Below are 14,892 nucleotides of genomic sequence, written 5' to 3'. Positions count from 1 at the left end.
TGGGGTGGAGTCAAGTGAGGAATCAGTCTGGAGTGCTTTCACTGCCGCAAGCAATCCAACTCTACCTCCCATGGTGAATTCCATTGACCCTTATCTGGCACCAATTTCAGTGCTGATGGTTAGTTGCGTAGATTCTTGCCTATAGGTGCGAGATGGATAACTCTAAATTGGAAATTAACATGTACACTTCTTCGTGCCTGACACCTTTTCAGTGGCCGTACAAGCCAAGACCAGGCGCACCTCCTCCTTCGGTGACCAGGTGGAGCCCTGAACCCCCAAGGGCAGCCCTCCCACTGTGAGACCCCCCCCCAGGAGCCCAAAAACCCCTACCCATCATATCCAGGATGCTTTGGTGGTTCGAAACGATGACACAGGGACCTTCGATCTCGAAGTTCTCCAGACCCTTCACTTCAAACCTCAGACCATAGAGGTACTTGAAGCTGCGGACCACGTTTTTGATTATCCTAAAAAAAAAACAGGCAAAAGGGAAGGATGAGACACCTGGAACCTCCACGGGGGTGAAAATATGCATCGTAGATGGCCTGAAGCTGTTCCTCAACAAAAGCCATATTTTCCCCAACTCTCTTCCCACTGGCCTGCGTGCAACAGGTGTGTTCTTCGCTCATTAAACCCGAAATTCTGGCTTCTTATAAAGGTGCACCTCTTTCGATGAGGTATTAAGAGGGCTAGGAACTGCAGAAATTTTCCTGCTTTCAGCCTCCTAGCTGGAAAAACAAGTTTGTCTCCTTTCCACCCTTGCCTTCACCTCCATCAATGGTCTTCTGGATGAGGCAAGAAAGTAGAATATCCAGGAAGATGACTCAAGTATTTCAACCAAGACCATGGCTGGGCACAGGCCCTCAGCCGCCCTTGGAGTGACGCTCACCCTGCCCTGACCTCATCCTGCATCCCTTTGCTTTCTCTCTCTCTCTCTCCGGGGGGAAGAGATCCTCCCAGAAGCTGGAGCCTAAAACATACGAAGAACGGTTGCTGGAATTGGGTATGTCTAGTTTAATGAAAAGAAGGACAAGGGGGGGACATGATAGCAGCCTTCCAATATCTGAGGGGCTGCCCCAAAGAAGAGGGAGTCAAGCTGTTCTCCAAAGCACCTGAAGGAAGGAGAAGAAGCAACGGATGGAAACTAAGCAAGGAGAGAAGCAACCTAGAACTAAGGAGAACTTTCCTGACAGTCAAAACAATTAGTTAGTGGAATGGCTTGCCTCTAGAAGTTGTGGGTGCTCCACAACAGGATTTTAAGAAGAGATTAGACAGCGATTTGTCTGAAATGGTACAGAATCTCCTGCCGTGGGCAGGGCTGGCACTAAAAGACCTCCAAGGTCCCTTCCAATGCTATTATTCTATGTTCTTCTCCACAGCCCAGGACTAAGGAAAGAACAGGATGCTGGAGGTCATCTCTAGACCATCATCACCCCAAAGATGGTCATCCTGGACAAAGGGCTGCCAACTTTTGCCTCTCCTGGGCCGAGTGAAGAAGCAGATGGAGGCGGGTGACCCTTTCCAAGCCCCAAGTTAGCGATGCTAACCAATGGTCACACCTGTAGATCTCTGATGGTTCTCCTTGCGTGAGAATTAAGACCAGACTAGGGTGGCTAGAATTGGCAAGGGAAAATGTATCTTGGTTAAGGTTGACAGAAGGCTCTGAGCCTTTACAGAAATCCTGTTTCCCTTCAGTCTGCCACTTCCACTCCAAACTTCCTAGAGAAACTACCACACCTAGAATTCCCAGCCACTGCCCACATGGGCTGGAAACTGTAGTCCCAACATTCTCTGGCATTGCTAAAAAAAAAAAACCATCAAGAGCTGCGAATTAATCCTTGACTTGTTATTACAATTTGGACTGGAATCGCCCCCGTCAGCCTTTATGGTTGCAAGTCAAGTCAGATTCAATGTTAGGACCAATGTCACGGGAGTCGTTAAGCAAATCACAGGGTTGTTAGCAAATCCGCCTTGCCCAATCGGTGTTTTCTGCCGGACGTTGCCCCCCCCCAAAAACGTCACAAAATCTGATCATGTGACCACAAGGTGCTGCAACCTGTCATAAATGTGAAGTCTGTTGCCCAGTGTCCAAATTGCAGTTCGCCCGACTGTGGGGAAGATGCGACAGTCAATAAGTGTTAAGAACGGACTGTAGGTCCTTTTCTCAGCACGGCTGTAACTTTGAACCTTTGTTAAATTGAAAGGGGAATCGTTGCTAGACTACAAGTCCCAGCTTGCTTTGCTGCCGGCTGCAGCCTTTCAGGCCCCTCCTGGGATGAAGGCAGCTGGGAAAAAAAGGCTGCGAGATCTGGTTGGGTGCAAAACAGAGCCACGTTGGAGATGAAGATGGAAAGCACGCTGCCTCCCCTGCCCTGGGAGGAGCAGATGGCACACCACCCGGAGAAGCTGAGCCTGATTGGCTCTCTGCAGCTGCCCCATCTTCACGCAACGAGGGCAGAGTCCACTTCCAACGTATGGAGCTCCTTGGAGGGGGGGCAGACAAGAGCAATGAGTAACCAGTCAGAGTTCAAGGGCAGAATGAGGTGAATGGCGGTGCCTTTTCAGAGCGTGCGGAACAGAAAATAAGGATGGAAAGGTCAGCTTTGCAAATCTCTTTAGCTCAAGAGCCCCAATGCACCTGTCAGAATCCAGTTATATTTCCTTTCTATCTTCTCTGATCTAAAACCAATTCTCACCCTTCCCTGGATCCTGCCATACTCCCAAGGGGGAGGGGGGATATGCATGCGGGTTTTATTACGTTCGCTTCCTCTATTCACTACAAAGTAACCTTTTGTTTATTCGCCTTCGGGTCTGCTAACCATGACCATGTAACCATTTGTCTCTTATCCTATGCCCCTCTGAACTTCTCCTCCTTACTGGCCAGCTAGGAAAAGGGGGGCGTGAAAAGATACAGCCTTCCGGGATCTGGTTTATTTCTCTGCCATCAAAATAAGGTGCGAGGAGCTGTTGAATGATCGTGTAGAATGGAGCCGGATTGATGTTATCTTTCCTGGATTTAACACCTAGAAATCTGCCGGTCTGAATTGCCCGGAAGAACTGCGGGGTGGGGTTGCTTAGGGACACTTTAAAACATCAATCTGTAAGGGAATCCCTGAGATCCTGTCTATTATGCCTGCTATCAACTACTCTTAATAAAAGTTCCTGTTGGAAGAGATTGTTTCCAAGAGTTCTGCTTTCTTAAGATGTGGGTTGAAGTGGGGCCTTACAGCACCAAGGCCTCACTTTGGAGGAGAAGCCATTTTGTAGAACCCTCCGCAGAGGGACGCAGTCTGCTTGAGGGACTTTGCATTGCACTAAGATGTTTGTTTCGAGGACATTTTGTTCTCAGTTTCCCGGTTCACCTGACTTCAGGAGAGAAACGGAACTGTAGATGGTTCCACAAAAGTCGATGGCCACAGTGGAAAGAAGAGCTGGCAAGGAAACCGGCTCTTTGCAATTCCTCTCCAGACAAAGAGAGGAGCTGAGATCACCCACAAGTGCTCCAGACAGCTGCTCCTTGTGAGGAGACCACAAACAATGCTCTCCAACTGGTTCAGAGTTCTGGGAGACAACGCAATGGCCATTTTTTTTTTACTCAAAACAGGGTCAGCGTCTTCCAAGGGAGGGAAATGGGTGGGTTTGAATATAATAATAATAACAATAATAAAGTTGGAAGGGACCTTGGAGGTCATCTAGTCCAACCCCCTGCTCAGGCAGGAAACCCTATACCATTTCGGACAAATGGCTGTCCAGTCTCTTCTTAAAAACTTCCAGCTTTGGAGCATTCACCGCTTCTGGAGGCAGGTGGTTCCCCTGGTTAATTGTTCTAACTGTCAGGAAGTTTCTCCTTAGTTCTAGATTGCTTCTCTCCTTGGTTAGTTTCCATCCGTTGCTTCTTGTCCTGCCTTCAGGCGCCTTGGAGAATAGCTTGACTCCCTCTTCTTTGGGGCAGCCCCTGAGATATTGGAACACTGCTATCATGTCCCCCCTCGTCCTTCTCTTCGTTAAACTAGACATACCCAATTCCAGCAACCGTTCCTTATATGTTTTAGCCTCCAGTCCCCTAATCATCTTTGTTGCTCTTCTCTGTACTCTTTCTAGAGTCTCAACATCTTTTTTACATCATGGTGACCAAAACTGGATGCAGTATATTGATTAAATATATTTCCCACTGGGAAATGCTTCTGTTTTGAATTCTCTTTAAAAAACAAAACCCCGATAGGATTAAACTATGAAGCTTGGACCCAGAGGGAACCCGAAGGAACTAAAGTTGACAATTAAAGGAGAAGAACACTTAATTTGATTTACTAATACAGAATTCTCCTTCGTGGATTACTGCCTTGTCGTGGCGAAGGGGCTTGAGTAACTCAATGAAGCTGTGAGCTATGCCGTGCAGGGCCAGCCAAGACGGACAGGTCATAGCAGAATTAAGCAAACTATTTTGCAATGTTGAAGATTATTTTTGAGCAATGGATGCAGAAGTTAATTTTAACACCGTCTGTTCTAGAGAACTGTGTTTAAAAGATATTATGGAAGAGGAACAAGTTTTACAGGACCAGATTGAGACTCATCTGACAGTGGATTTAAAAATGAAAAGCTACATGATATGGAAACAGGTGCTGCACTTACAAAATAAGCCAGGTGATGTCTTAATAATTAAAGGGAATTAAAAGGAATTTACAGAGTGACCTGGATTTTCCTACATTGGATTTACAGCTCTGAAGAAATTTCTGCACCTTCTATTTTTCCCTTCTTTTATTTATTTATTTTTAGTTTGCATTAGTTTTTATCATTTCTGTGGTCAAAAAAACCCCAAAACATTCTGCCAAGTCAGAATGGCCAAGTTCACCCAGCCCGGAACAGCCGAGGCAAAGGCTTAATCTGCATTTGGACCCTGCCAGTCTTTGGGAAGCAGTTTGCACCTAGCCAGACCCCAGGTGACTGCACCTAGGTCCCAATTTTCTCCCATCTGGGGCATCTTCAAGCCCCCCCCCTCGCAAAAGCAGATACCCACCAATGCCAAAAAAGAATTTCAGATTTTTAAATGCTAGACTAGCGTTTCTCAACCTTGACAACTTAAGATGAATGGACTTCAACTCCCAGCGTGCTAGCAAGGGTATTCTGGGAGTTGAAGTCCAGCCATCTTAAAGGTGCTGAGGCCGAGAAACAAGGTCCATTGCCATGGAGCACTTTAAAGCAGTGGTTCTCAACCTTTTTAATGCCGCGACCCCAACCGGTCGTAAGTTGAGGACTAAACCGGTCGTAAGTTGAGGACTAAACCGGTCGTAAGTCGAGGACTAAACCGGCCGTAAGTCGAGGACTTCCCAACTGGTCGTAAGTCGAGGACTTTCCCTGCCCGGGAGAGCCGTGCATGTGTGGTTCCGCCCCCTGCGCCGGCCGAGGCGTAGCTGGCAAGCGGCAGAGACGGAGCAGGCTGACCACCAGCTGGCCCAGCCCAAGGGAGGTAAGGCACCCGCCGGAAAAGGGGAAAAAATGGCGGACAAAAAAATGGCGGACAAAAAAAATGGCGGACAGCCTTGCTTGGCGACCCCCGTGAAATGGTCGATCGACCCCAAATGGGGTCCTGACCCACAGGTTGAGAACCACTGTGTTAGACAATATCAACAACTGCCTGGAGATTTTGGGGGGATAAAGCTTACTGAGCCCTTTTACAAAAGAGCAAAGCCAGAAGACTTTGCATTAAAAACTAGTTTAGAAAAAACTAAATTAGAAACTGAATTAAAATAATAAAAGAGGGATGTCACTGCTGTGCCTGTCCCATCCACTCCCTAATTCCAGAGCAATTACATGGCTATTTTTTTTTTTAACCAAGCAATGATGAAGCATTGCATTCACACTAAAGGCTCAGCGCTGTCAGGCTACCACAACACAACACGACTAAGTGAGATGTCTTCCTTCTATGACAGTGGTTCTCAACCTGTGGGTCGGGACCCCATTTGGGGTCGATCGACCATTTCACGGGGGTCGCCAAGCAAGGCTGTCCGCCATTTTTTTGTCCGCCTTTTTTCCCCTTTTCCGGCGGGTGCCTTACCTCCCTTGGGCTGGGCCAGCTGGTGGTCGGCCTGCTCCGTCTCTGCCGCTTGCCAGCTATGCCTCGGCCGGCGCAGGGGGCGGAACCACGCATGCGCGGCGCTCCCGGGCAGGGAAAGTCCTCGACTTACGACCGGTTGGATAGTCCTCGACTTACGACCGGTTGGGGTCGCGGCATTAAAAAGGTTGAGAACCACTGTTCTATGACAATCGCTCTTTCCCCACAAAAGGCTTCTGGAGTTTTACAGCCAAGGAAAAGAAGAAAACCAGTCCATCAGGATTGTGGGGTGTGTGCATTTGTAACTTCCAGTCTCAGCAGAGGAGAACAAAACACCGTTCAAAGCCTCAAGAACAACAACATCAAAGGTAGGAGGGGCAGCTTTCATTAATAAAGCGGATTATGACAAGGAAGCTTAGACGCAACCCTCAAAGGTCTGCCAACTCTTATCTCCAGATCCCACACAATATAACTATGAACAAGCTATGCGACTGATGAAATAATTTCCCAAGTTGGCATCTGCATGGAGACATCGTAGGCACCTTCTACCAATCTAGTGGTAAGGACAGAACAGAACAGAACAGAAGAGTTGGAAGGGACCTTGGAGGTCTTCTAGTCCAGCCCCCTGCTCAAGCAGGAGACTCTACACCAGGGGTATCAAACTGCCGGCCCGTGGGCCGGACGTGTCACAATGAAACCACGCCCACCCCATTGCCGGCAATGGGGAAAAAGCTCCAATACGTCGCATGACGTCACGTGAAGTTGCGAGTTTGACATGTCTGCTCTACACCATTTCAAACAAATGGCTGTCCAATCTCTTCATAAAAGGCTCCAGTGATGGAGCACTTTACAATTTCTGGAGGTAAGCTGTTCCATTGGTTAATTGTTCTCACTGTCAGGAAATTTCTCCTTAGTTCTAGGTTGCTTCTCTCCTTGGTTAGTTTCCATCCTAAAGTCCTGCATTTAGGCAGGAAAACCAAATGCACAGGTATAAACTAGGTGGCACCTGGTTCAACAGTAGTGCCTTGGGAGGGATCTAGGAGTCCTAGTAGACCACCACCTACGTATGAGCCAGCTGGCTTGGTCGCTCAGCAGTGAGACCCTGGTGAAGCAGGCACAGCAGCACCTGCATTTTCTGTGGTCACATGAGAAAAGCACATCTCCCTTCCCCTGTCCTGACCACTTTCTACAGGGGGACNATGGAGAGCAGCCTGTCGTACAGCATCACAGTCTGGTTTGGAAGCATCACTGCTTCAGACAGGAAGGCGGTGCAGGGAGTGGTGAAGATGGCAGAATAGATTATTGGCAGTTCCCTCCCTTCTATCCAGGACACGGCACGTAAGCGTTGCTTGAGCAGGGTCCGTAAGATTGTCTGGGACGCCCCACGTCCTCTCCACAACTGTTTTCCTTGTTACCTTCTGGGAGGAGGGGGCTTCGTGGTGTCCGAAGCAGAACATCAGATTCAGTCAGTTTTGTTCCATACAATATGAACCTTGTGAACTCTAAAGCTTCCTCTTTCCGTTATGTATTCAAGATGGACAGTGATTAATAATTATATGTTACTTCTATGTAAGAGTGTAGGTCTATACATATGTTGTACACAGTATCTTTTAAATGTGTGTTATGTATCTGTACACTGAGGGCAAGCAACTAAATTTCATTTTTAATGTGTGCTGTTGTGCCCACAGGAAAAAAAATGACAATAAAGATTATCTAATCTAATAATCTAATATTAATGTGGTGCAGCTGCCAAAAAAGCCGATACAGTCCTAGGCTACATTAACAGAGGGACAGAATCAAGATCGCGCGACGTGAGGGTCCTTCTTTATACTGCACTAGTGAGGCCACGTTTGGAATACTGAGTCCAGTTCTGGTCCCCGGGATTCAAAAAAGATGCTGGGACCTAGAAAGAGTGCAGAGAAGAGCAACAAAGATGATGAAGAGTCTGAAGGCCGAATCGTACAATGGAACTATGTTCACCCAGACAAAGAGAAGGCTCAGCGGTGACATGATAGCTGTCTTCCAGTACAGTAGTCCTTGATTTACGACTACAACTGAGCCCAAAATTTATGTTGCTAAGTGAGTGAACCTGGCTTCCCCATTGATTTTGCTTGTCAGAATGTCGCAAAACGGGATCACGTGCCCCCAGGACACTGCAGCTGTCATAAATATGAATCAATTGCCTGAGCAGAGGGTTGGACTAGACCAGGGGTAGGCAACCTTGGCTCTTTTATGACTGGTGGACTTCAACTCCCAGAATTCCTGAGCTATGCTGGGAGTTGAAGTCCATGAGTCCTAAAAGAGCCAAGGTTGCCTACCCCTGGACTAGATGATCTCCAAGGTCCCTATCATCATCATCATCATCATCATCATCTTTTATTCATTAAACATGAACCTCAGTCAACTGAACATTCAAATTGGCTGGCGCTGATGATTGACACGGGTTGCTACCAGCATCCTAGGTGTCAACCAGGTACCTCCTTAAAATATAAGATGTTCCGAGTAGTGCAGTTTTTTGTAACATTGCTGGAGTTATTGCAGGAAGCTGCAGTTTCTTGATGTATTTTACAAAGTTTTGGGACATAGTTCCCAGTGCCCCGATGACAATGGGCACCACTGTTACACGTTTCATCCATAATCGTGCAGTTTCGATGGCCAGGTCGCGATATTTCATCATTTTTTCCAGTTCTTTTTCTTCGACTCTGGCATCTCCTGGTACAGCGATATCAATCAACTGTACGCTTTGGTTCTCTACAACTGTGATATCCGGCGTATTGTGTTCCAAATGGCGATCTGTCTGTATTCGAAAGTCCCACAAGATCTTCACCCTCTCACCAGGTGCCAGGTGGGCGTGGCCCACTGGGTGGGCGTGGCTGTGGTGGTCATGGCAGATTGGGTGGGTGTGGCCAAGGTGGGTGTGGCCACCTTGATGTTGCTCATGGGGAGGGACGCCTGTGGGGGCCGGGCAGCGGGCAGGGTTGGGGGAGATCCAGGGGGTCTCTGGGGCGGTGGGCAGGAGGCTTATCCTGTGGGGAGAGGCGAGGCAAGGCGAGGCAGGGCGGGGGTGCCATTGTCACAGGGCAAGGTGAGGCAGGGTTGGGGCGGCTGCTGCCTGATACCATCGGCCCCCGCACACAGAGGCCAGTGAGCACATGGGTGCTGGGATGCATCCAGCCACGTGGGACCTCGGCGAATTAGCGGGTGGCTGGTTGAAGAGGGACGGTTGCCATCTCTGTTGCATGGTGCACATGCCCACAGAGAGGGCTCTGAGTGCCGCCTCTGGCATGCGTGCCATAGGTTCGCTACCACTGCCCTAGGTTTACACATGTAAAAGTTTTGTTGTGCAAGCTGCATTGGTTTCCAGGTTCTTCCCAAGTGCAATTCAAGGGTCCTGGTTACACCTTTAGACCCAGATTATCTGTGGGACCTCCTTTCCCTAAGGACCCCCTACCCTTTTTCTACCAGGTCAGGCAGTCCCTTCCCCTAAATATTGCCCTCTCCTGGGAGATAGGAAGCGTGTTTTTCCCAAGGAGGCTCTCTGCCTCAGTTCTGGTTGCAAGCTGTCCACTCTGCACCCCAAAGTGTGATGGGCCTCCACTCTCCTCATCTTCCAGAGATCTTGCTAGTACTTGTACATGAGATATTTGACTTGGCGCCAGGCCTTTGTTGTTTTTAATGTTGTTTTTAATGTTCTAATGCGATTCGCTCTATGGTTTTAATAGGCTTTTGACTTTTGATTGGGAGCCGCTCAGAGTTGATTAGTAAAATGGGCGGCTATATCAATGCTTTCAACAAATAAATTATGAAATAAAAACACTGGTGGAACATTCAAAATATTTTTAAGAAAAAAATAAAGTTTAAACCACAGATGTTTTTGTTGGGTATTTTGGAAGATTTGGATGCAAAAGAAATGGAGTTGATGTTGAATCTTATAACCGCTGCAAGATTATTAATTGCTCAATTTTGGAAAACGAAATGTTTACCTACTATAGAAGATTGGGTATTTAAAGTCTCAAATTTAGCAGAAATGGCCAAAATTTCTGCTTATGTGAAGGATTATTCACAAGAAAGATATATATTGGCTTGGAGAAGATGGATTGATTATATTGAGTTTAAATATGGAACAAAAAAATATCATTTGGTTTTTGAATGAATTTCTGAGTATTATTTGTGTTTAAAAGTTATAATGTTATTTAGTTTTATTTTTAATATTTAAAATTATGTTAATATTATGGTATTTAATAATTGTATATTTGGTTTAAAAGAGAGTTAAAGGAAGTTATAGATTTGTTAGATTAATAGTTGATTAATGTTAGTTAGATTATGATTATTTTATTGTTAATCCTGTGATTGGCTCTGGGAAGTGAGGGGGGGAGGGATGGAGGGTTGGGTTTGGGGGAGGGGGGGATTTATATTGTAAAATTTTATAAAATTTTCAATAAAAAAAGAAAACAACAAAAAAAAAAACACTGGCAGCTCATCGCTTAAGCCAAGTGTTATTCATAAGCTGCAGCCTACACTGGACAATCACACTGCACTACTTCAGACACTGCCCGGGAAAGTCCACACCTGCAAGCCAACAATCCAGAGCCTCACAAGGAACAATACGTTTAGCGTGGGAACCAGGCTCTGCAACAAACTCCAATGCCTTTATTTCACACCTACACCAAGACCCGGGGCTAGCGAGTACACACACAAGACTACTAATGGGACCTGCGCCATCATCTGTCAGCGATGCCCCTCTGGATTCTGTGTGGGATGGACAGGACACGCCACAAGCCTTGAGGATGCCTCCTGCCACTCTCCGCTGCAGAACCGCTTCAGAGCAACACGTTCTAACCTGGGCTGCTTCCTGGAGGGATTCAGCACAGACAGGACGAGGCACAAACTCTGTTGAAAATGATGATCAAAGATGATCAAAAGCCTGGAGACTAAAACATACAAAGAACGGCTGCGGGACTCACGTTTGGCTAGTCCAGTGGTGGCGATCCTTTTAGAGACCAAGTGCCCAAACTGCAACCCAAAACCCACTTATGTATCGTCGGGTGCCAGGTGGGTGGCCGTGGCCCATTGGGTGGCCATGGCTGCAGTGGTAAAGGCAGACTGGGCGGGACTAAAAAGTTCAATCAATCAATTCCAACTTTGCGAGATCGTTTTTTTCCCCGCGAGAAGTTGAAATTGACTGATTGATTGAACCTCTTTTTTTTTGCACACGGCGGCGGAGGCCTAAAGCAAAAAGGTTTTATAAAACCCAGCTGAAGGCCTAGGACTGGGGCGACGGTGCGTGTGCCCACAGAGAGGGCTCTGCGTCCCACCTATGGGGCTAGCCATAGGTTCGCCATCATGGGGCTAGTCTAAAGAAAAGAAGAAATAGGGGAGACATTCCAGTATCTGAGGGGCTGCCCCAAGGCAGAGGGGGGCAGGTTGTTCATCAGAGCACCAGAGGGAAGGACGAGAAACAACAGTTGGAAACTGATCAAGGAGAGAAGCAACCTGGAATTAAGGAGAAACTTCCTGACAGCGAGGACAATCAACCAGTGGAACAGCTTGCCTCCAGAAATCGTGGGCGCTCCATCACTGGAGATTTTTAAGAAGAGACTAGACATTCACCTGTCTGAGACGGTATAGGTTCTCCTGCTCGAGCAGAGGGCTGGTCTAGAAGACCTCCAAGGTCCCTTCCAGCTCTATTCTATTCTAAAAAGGCCAGGAGACCAAGCCATCCCCACAACCCTAGCATGAACTGCCCCAGCCTGACGCAGGCCAAGTCTGAACAGCCACTTGGGAGAGCTGCAGAGGTTGAATTAGGATTCTCACCTGCCTTGAGCCATCAGGTGATCTTTTCAGTCAGGTGTGTAAACTGCTCTGGGGCTGTCTTTGCCAACCTGATGTTCTCAAGGAGTCCTGGGAATCGCAACTCACACCATTCCCCTTTCGGCACATGCCCACACACATCTGGAGGGCACCAGCGGACTTTGACTCGGATTCTGCAAAGGGTGTGGAAGGGAACTGTCCACCTCAGTCTTGTCTGCGAGGCTGTAGACCAGTGTTTCTCAACCTTGACAATTTCAAGGCATGTGGACTTCAACTCCCAGAATTCCACAGCCAGCAATGCTGGCTGTGGAATTCTGGGAGTTGAAGTCCACATGCCTTAAAATTGTCAAGGTTGAGAAACACTGCTGTAGACACTCTCCAGAATCGGCTAAAACAGACATGTCAAACACAAGGCCCGGGGGCCGGATGCGGCCCGTGAAGTGGTTTCATGCGGCCCGCGAAGCCATCCTGGAAATAGTGAGGGAATGGCCCCCGCTGCCTTGGCCCTGGCCCAGGCCGGCCGGGAGCCAATGTACAATTTTGTGGTGGCCATCTATGCTGAAACGCATTCAGCCTTAGCTCCATAAGCCCCTCCCCACATGGCCTGAGAGGAACAGTGAGGTTCCTCCAGTGGACCATGCCTTGGCGCTTGCCCCGGTCCCACCCCCTTCTGCCAGAGACCCTCAGATCTGTCCCACTCCTGGCCAGGCCCCCACAGGCACCCTTGACGTGAACGATGTAGAGCTGGCCACGCCCACCCAATAGGCCACACCCACTCCATCCATGCCCACCCAGTAGGCCACACCCTGAGGGCAACCACAATGCTGATGCGGCCCTCAATGAAATTGAGTTTGACACCCCTGCCCTAAAAGATTTCACGCTTTCTAGTCAGCTCTTCCAAGGCTGTCTATATCCTTGGGGGGGGGAAAGTGAGAAGCGGAGTCCAGGGACCTTTTTTTCTGGCCCCGAGTTCAAGAATTACATTCTGATGTAATTCTGAGCTTCCCGCAACATTTACATTCGCACATGGCAGCAAGCCATAAACCTGGCCTTTACAAATCCCAGCCACATTAAAGCCCAAGCCCAACAAACCGCGTTAAACCTCCAGCCTATTGGAGGGGGGGGGGGCTTTCCAGAGACACGGTTTTTAAAACAGCATTTTTAAAAGATACCTGTAGGAGGCATTGCTTTATTTCAACAATTCCACCCTTCTCGGTTTCCCCTCCCTGTGGACACGCACCTTCTTCTGACACAGAATAAACTTTCCAACCTGGATTGGGCAACTTGCTGTTTGCAGTCCTTGCCTCCTTGGTCGTCTTCCAGCAAGTTTTCAAAGCCAATCTGCTGAGCTTATGCAGCTCCATATTCAAAACCCTGTTTACCGGAGGGGAGGACACACATTTCGGGTTTGGCTCATTCACATCACAATCAGCAAGATGTGTTGAAAGGCAACCCCTTCCCTCAAAGGACAGGGACCTTTGGGAATTCAGGAGCTGAAAAGGAGAAATAAATCTCCAAAGGGGACTGGAGGCTAAAACATATAAAGAACGGTCTAGTTTAATGAGGAACGTTGTCCATGGGGTCGTAATGGATCGGACACGACTTCGCAACTAACAACAAGTTTAATGAAGAGAAGGGCGAGGGGGGACATGATAGCAGTCTTCCAATATCTCAGGGGCTGCCCCAAAGAAGAGGGAGTCAAGCTATTCTCAAAAGCACTTGAGAGCAGGACAAGAAGCAACGGATGGAAACTCATCAAGGAGAAAAGCAACCTAGAACTAAGGAGAAACTTCCTGACAGTTAGAACAATTAACCAGTGGAACAACCTGCCTCCAGAAGCTGTGAATGCTCCAACACTGGAAGTTAAGAAGAAACTGGACAGCCATTTGTCTGAAATGAGATAGGTTCTCCTGCTTGAGCAGGGGGCTGGACTAAGGTCCCTTCCAGTTCTATTCTATTCTATTCCTTAATTCTATTCTATTCCTTAATTCTATTCTATTCTATTCTATTCTATTCTATTCTATTCTATATTTCTTTTCTATTCTATTCTATTCCTTATTTCTATTCTATTCTATTCCTTAATTCTATTCTATTCTATTCTATTCTATTCTATTCTATTCTATTCTATTCTATTCTATTCTATTCTTCTATTCTATTTTCTATTCTATTCTATTCCTAAGCTTAAAACATCCATTTTCCCTCTTAAATAAACATGACAGAAAAGGACCAGGTTTTTTTTTAAAATCACATCCACCCCCACATGGATGTGGAGAGACCTGGCCCATAGAATTGCCAAGAGTTGGACACCACTAAATGGATAACATCGTCATCACCCCAAGGGATTCTGGGAAAGTCAGTCAATAGAGGCCGATAGGTTAAACCTGCCCCCAGGAACCCCGCAGAAGAGGGTTCAAGATGAAACAGGAAGTTCCTCCTCAAAAGAAGGTCCTTTTCAGCTGCTCTTATTGGCTCCCGGGACGCAGAAGAAGCCAAAATGCCCAACGCAAAGACAGTCAGCCAACGTCTAGCTTTTGTAATGTTTAAAGAAGGGAAAAAGGGAGCGACCCAGATTTCCTGTCTCTACTTGTTGCCTTGATTGAAAGGCATTCCAGGAACTGCATATCTACCAAGGATTTAATATACTCAACCACCAAGTAGACAGGAAGGGGGGGGAGGTTTAGGCTGGCACATAGAAGCCATACAGGACGTTTCTCCTGGTTACTGCCTAATGCAACACCTTCCAAGTCTTTGGGCTGCAAACAATGTCGCTATGCCCAGAAAACAAGAGACCTTACAGGAGCTAAAAATTGGGAGGAGTCTGGTAGCCCTTTATCCAACTAACGAATTTCACTGGAAGACTCCTTGTGGCAAACACTTTGTTGCTTTCCCTGGCCTAAATAAGTGTAAAAGTTTGGTTCAATCTCTGGACTTTCCATCTTGGTCCATCTACTTTTTCAGAGTCAGGTTTTTTTTAATAATAATAATAATAATAATAATAATAATAATAATAATAATAATAATAATAATAATAATAA

The 14,892-nt window shown here is 47.2% G+C and overlaps 1 protein-coding gene across 1 annotated transcript in view; it reads right to left on the bottom strand.

Annotated features, from left to right (window-relative positions):
- Positions 1-14,892, bottom strand: part of AGPAT2 (1-acylglycerol-3-phosphate O-acyltransferase 2) — a 36,426-nt gene that overhangs the window by 17,262 nt on the left and 4,272 nt on the right. The window contains exon 2 of the mRNA XM_015824597.1: positions 331-464. Coding sequence (XP_015680083.1) covers positions 331-464 — 134 coding nt within the window. The remainder of the gene's footprint in view (positions 1-330; positions 465-14,892) is intronic.

The sequence above is a fragment of the Protobothrops mucrosquamatus genome, unplaced genomic scaffold (assembly GCF_001527695.2).
Source record: "Protobothrops mucrosquamatus isolate PMUCROS unplaced genomic scaffold, P.Mucros_1.0 scaffold2287, whole genome shotgun sequence".
NCBI lineage: Eukaryota > Metazoa > Chordata > Lepidosauria > Squamata > Viperidae > Protobothrops > Protobothrops mucrosquamatus.
Note: the sequence above shows the minus strand (reverse complement) of the source record. Positions and strands in the feature narration are given on the sequence as shown.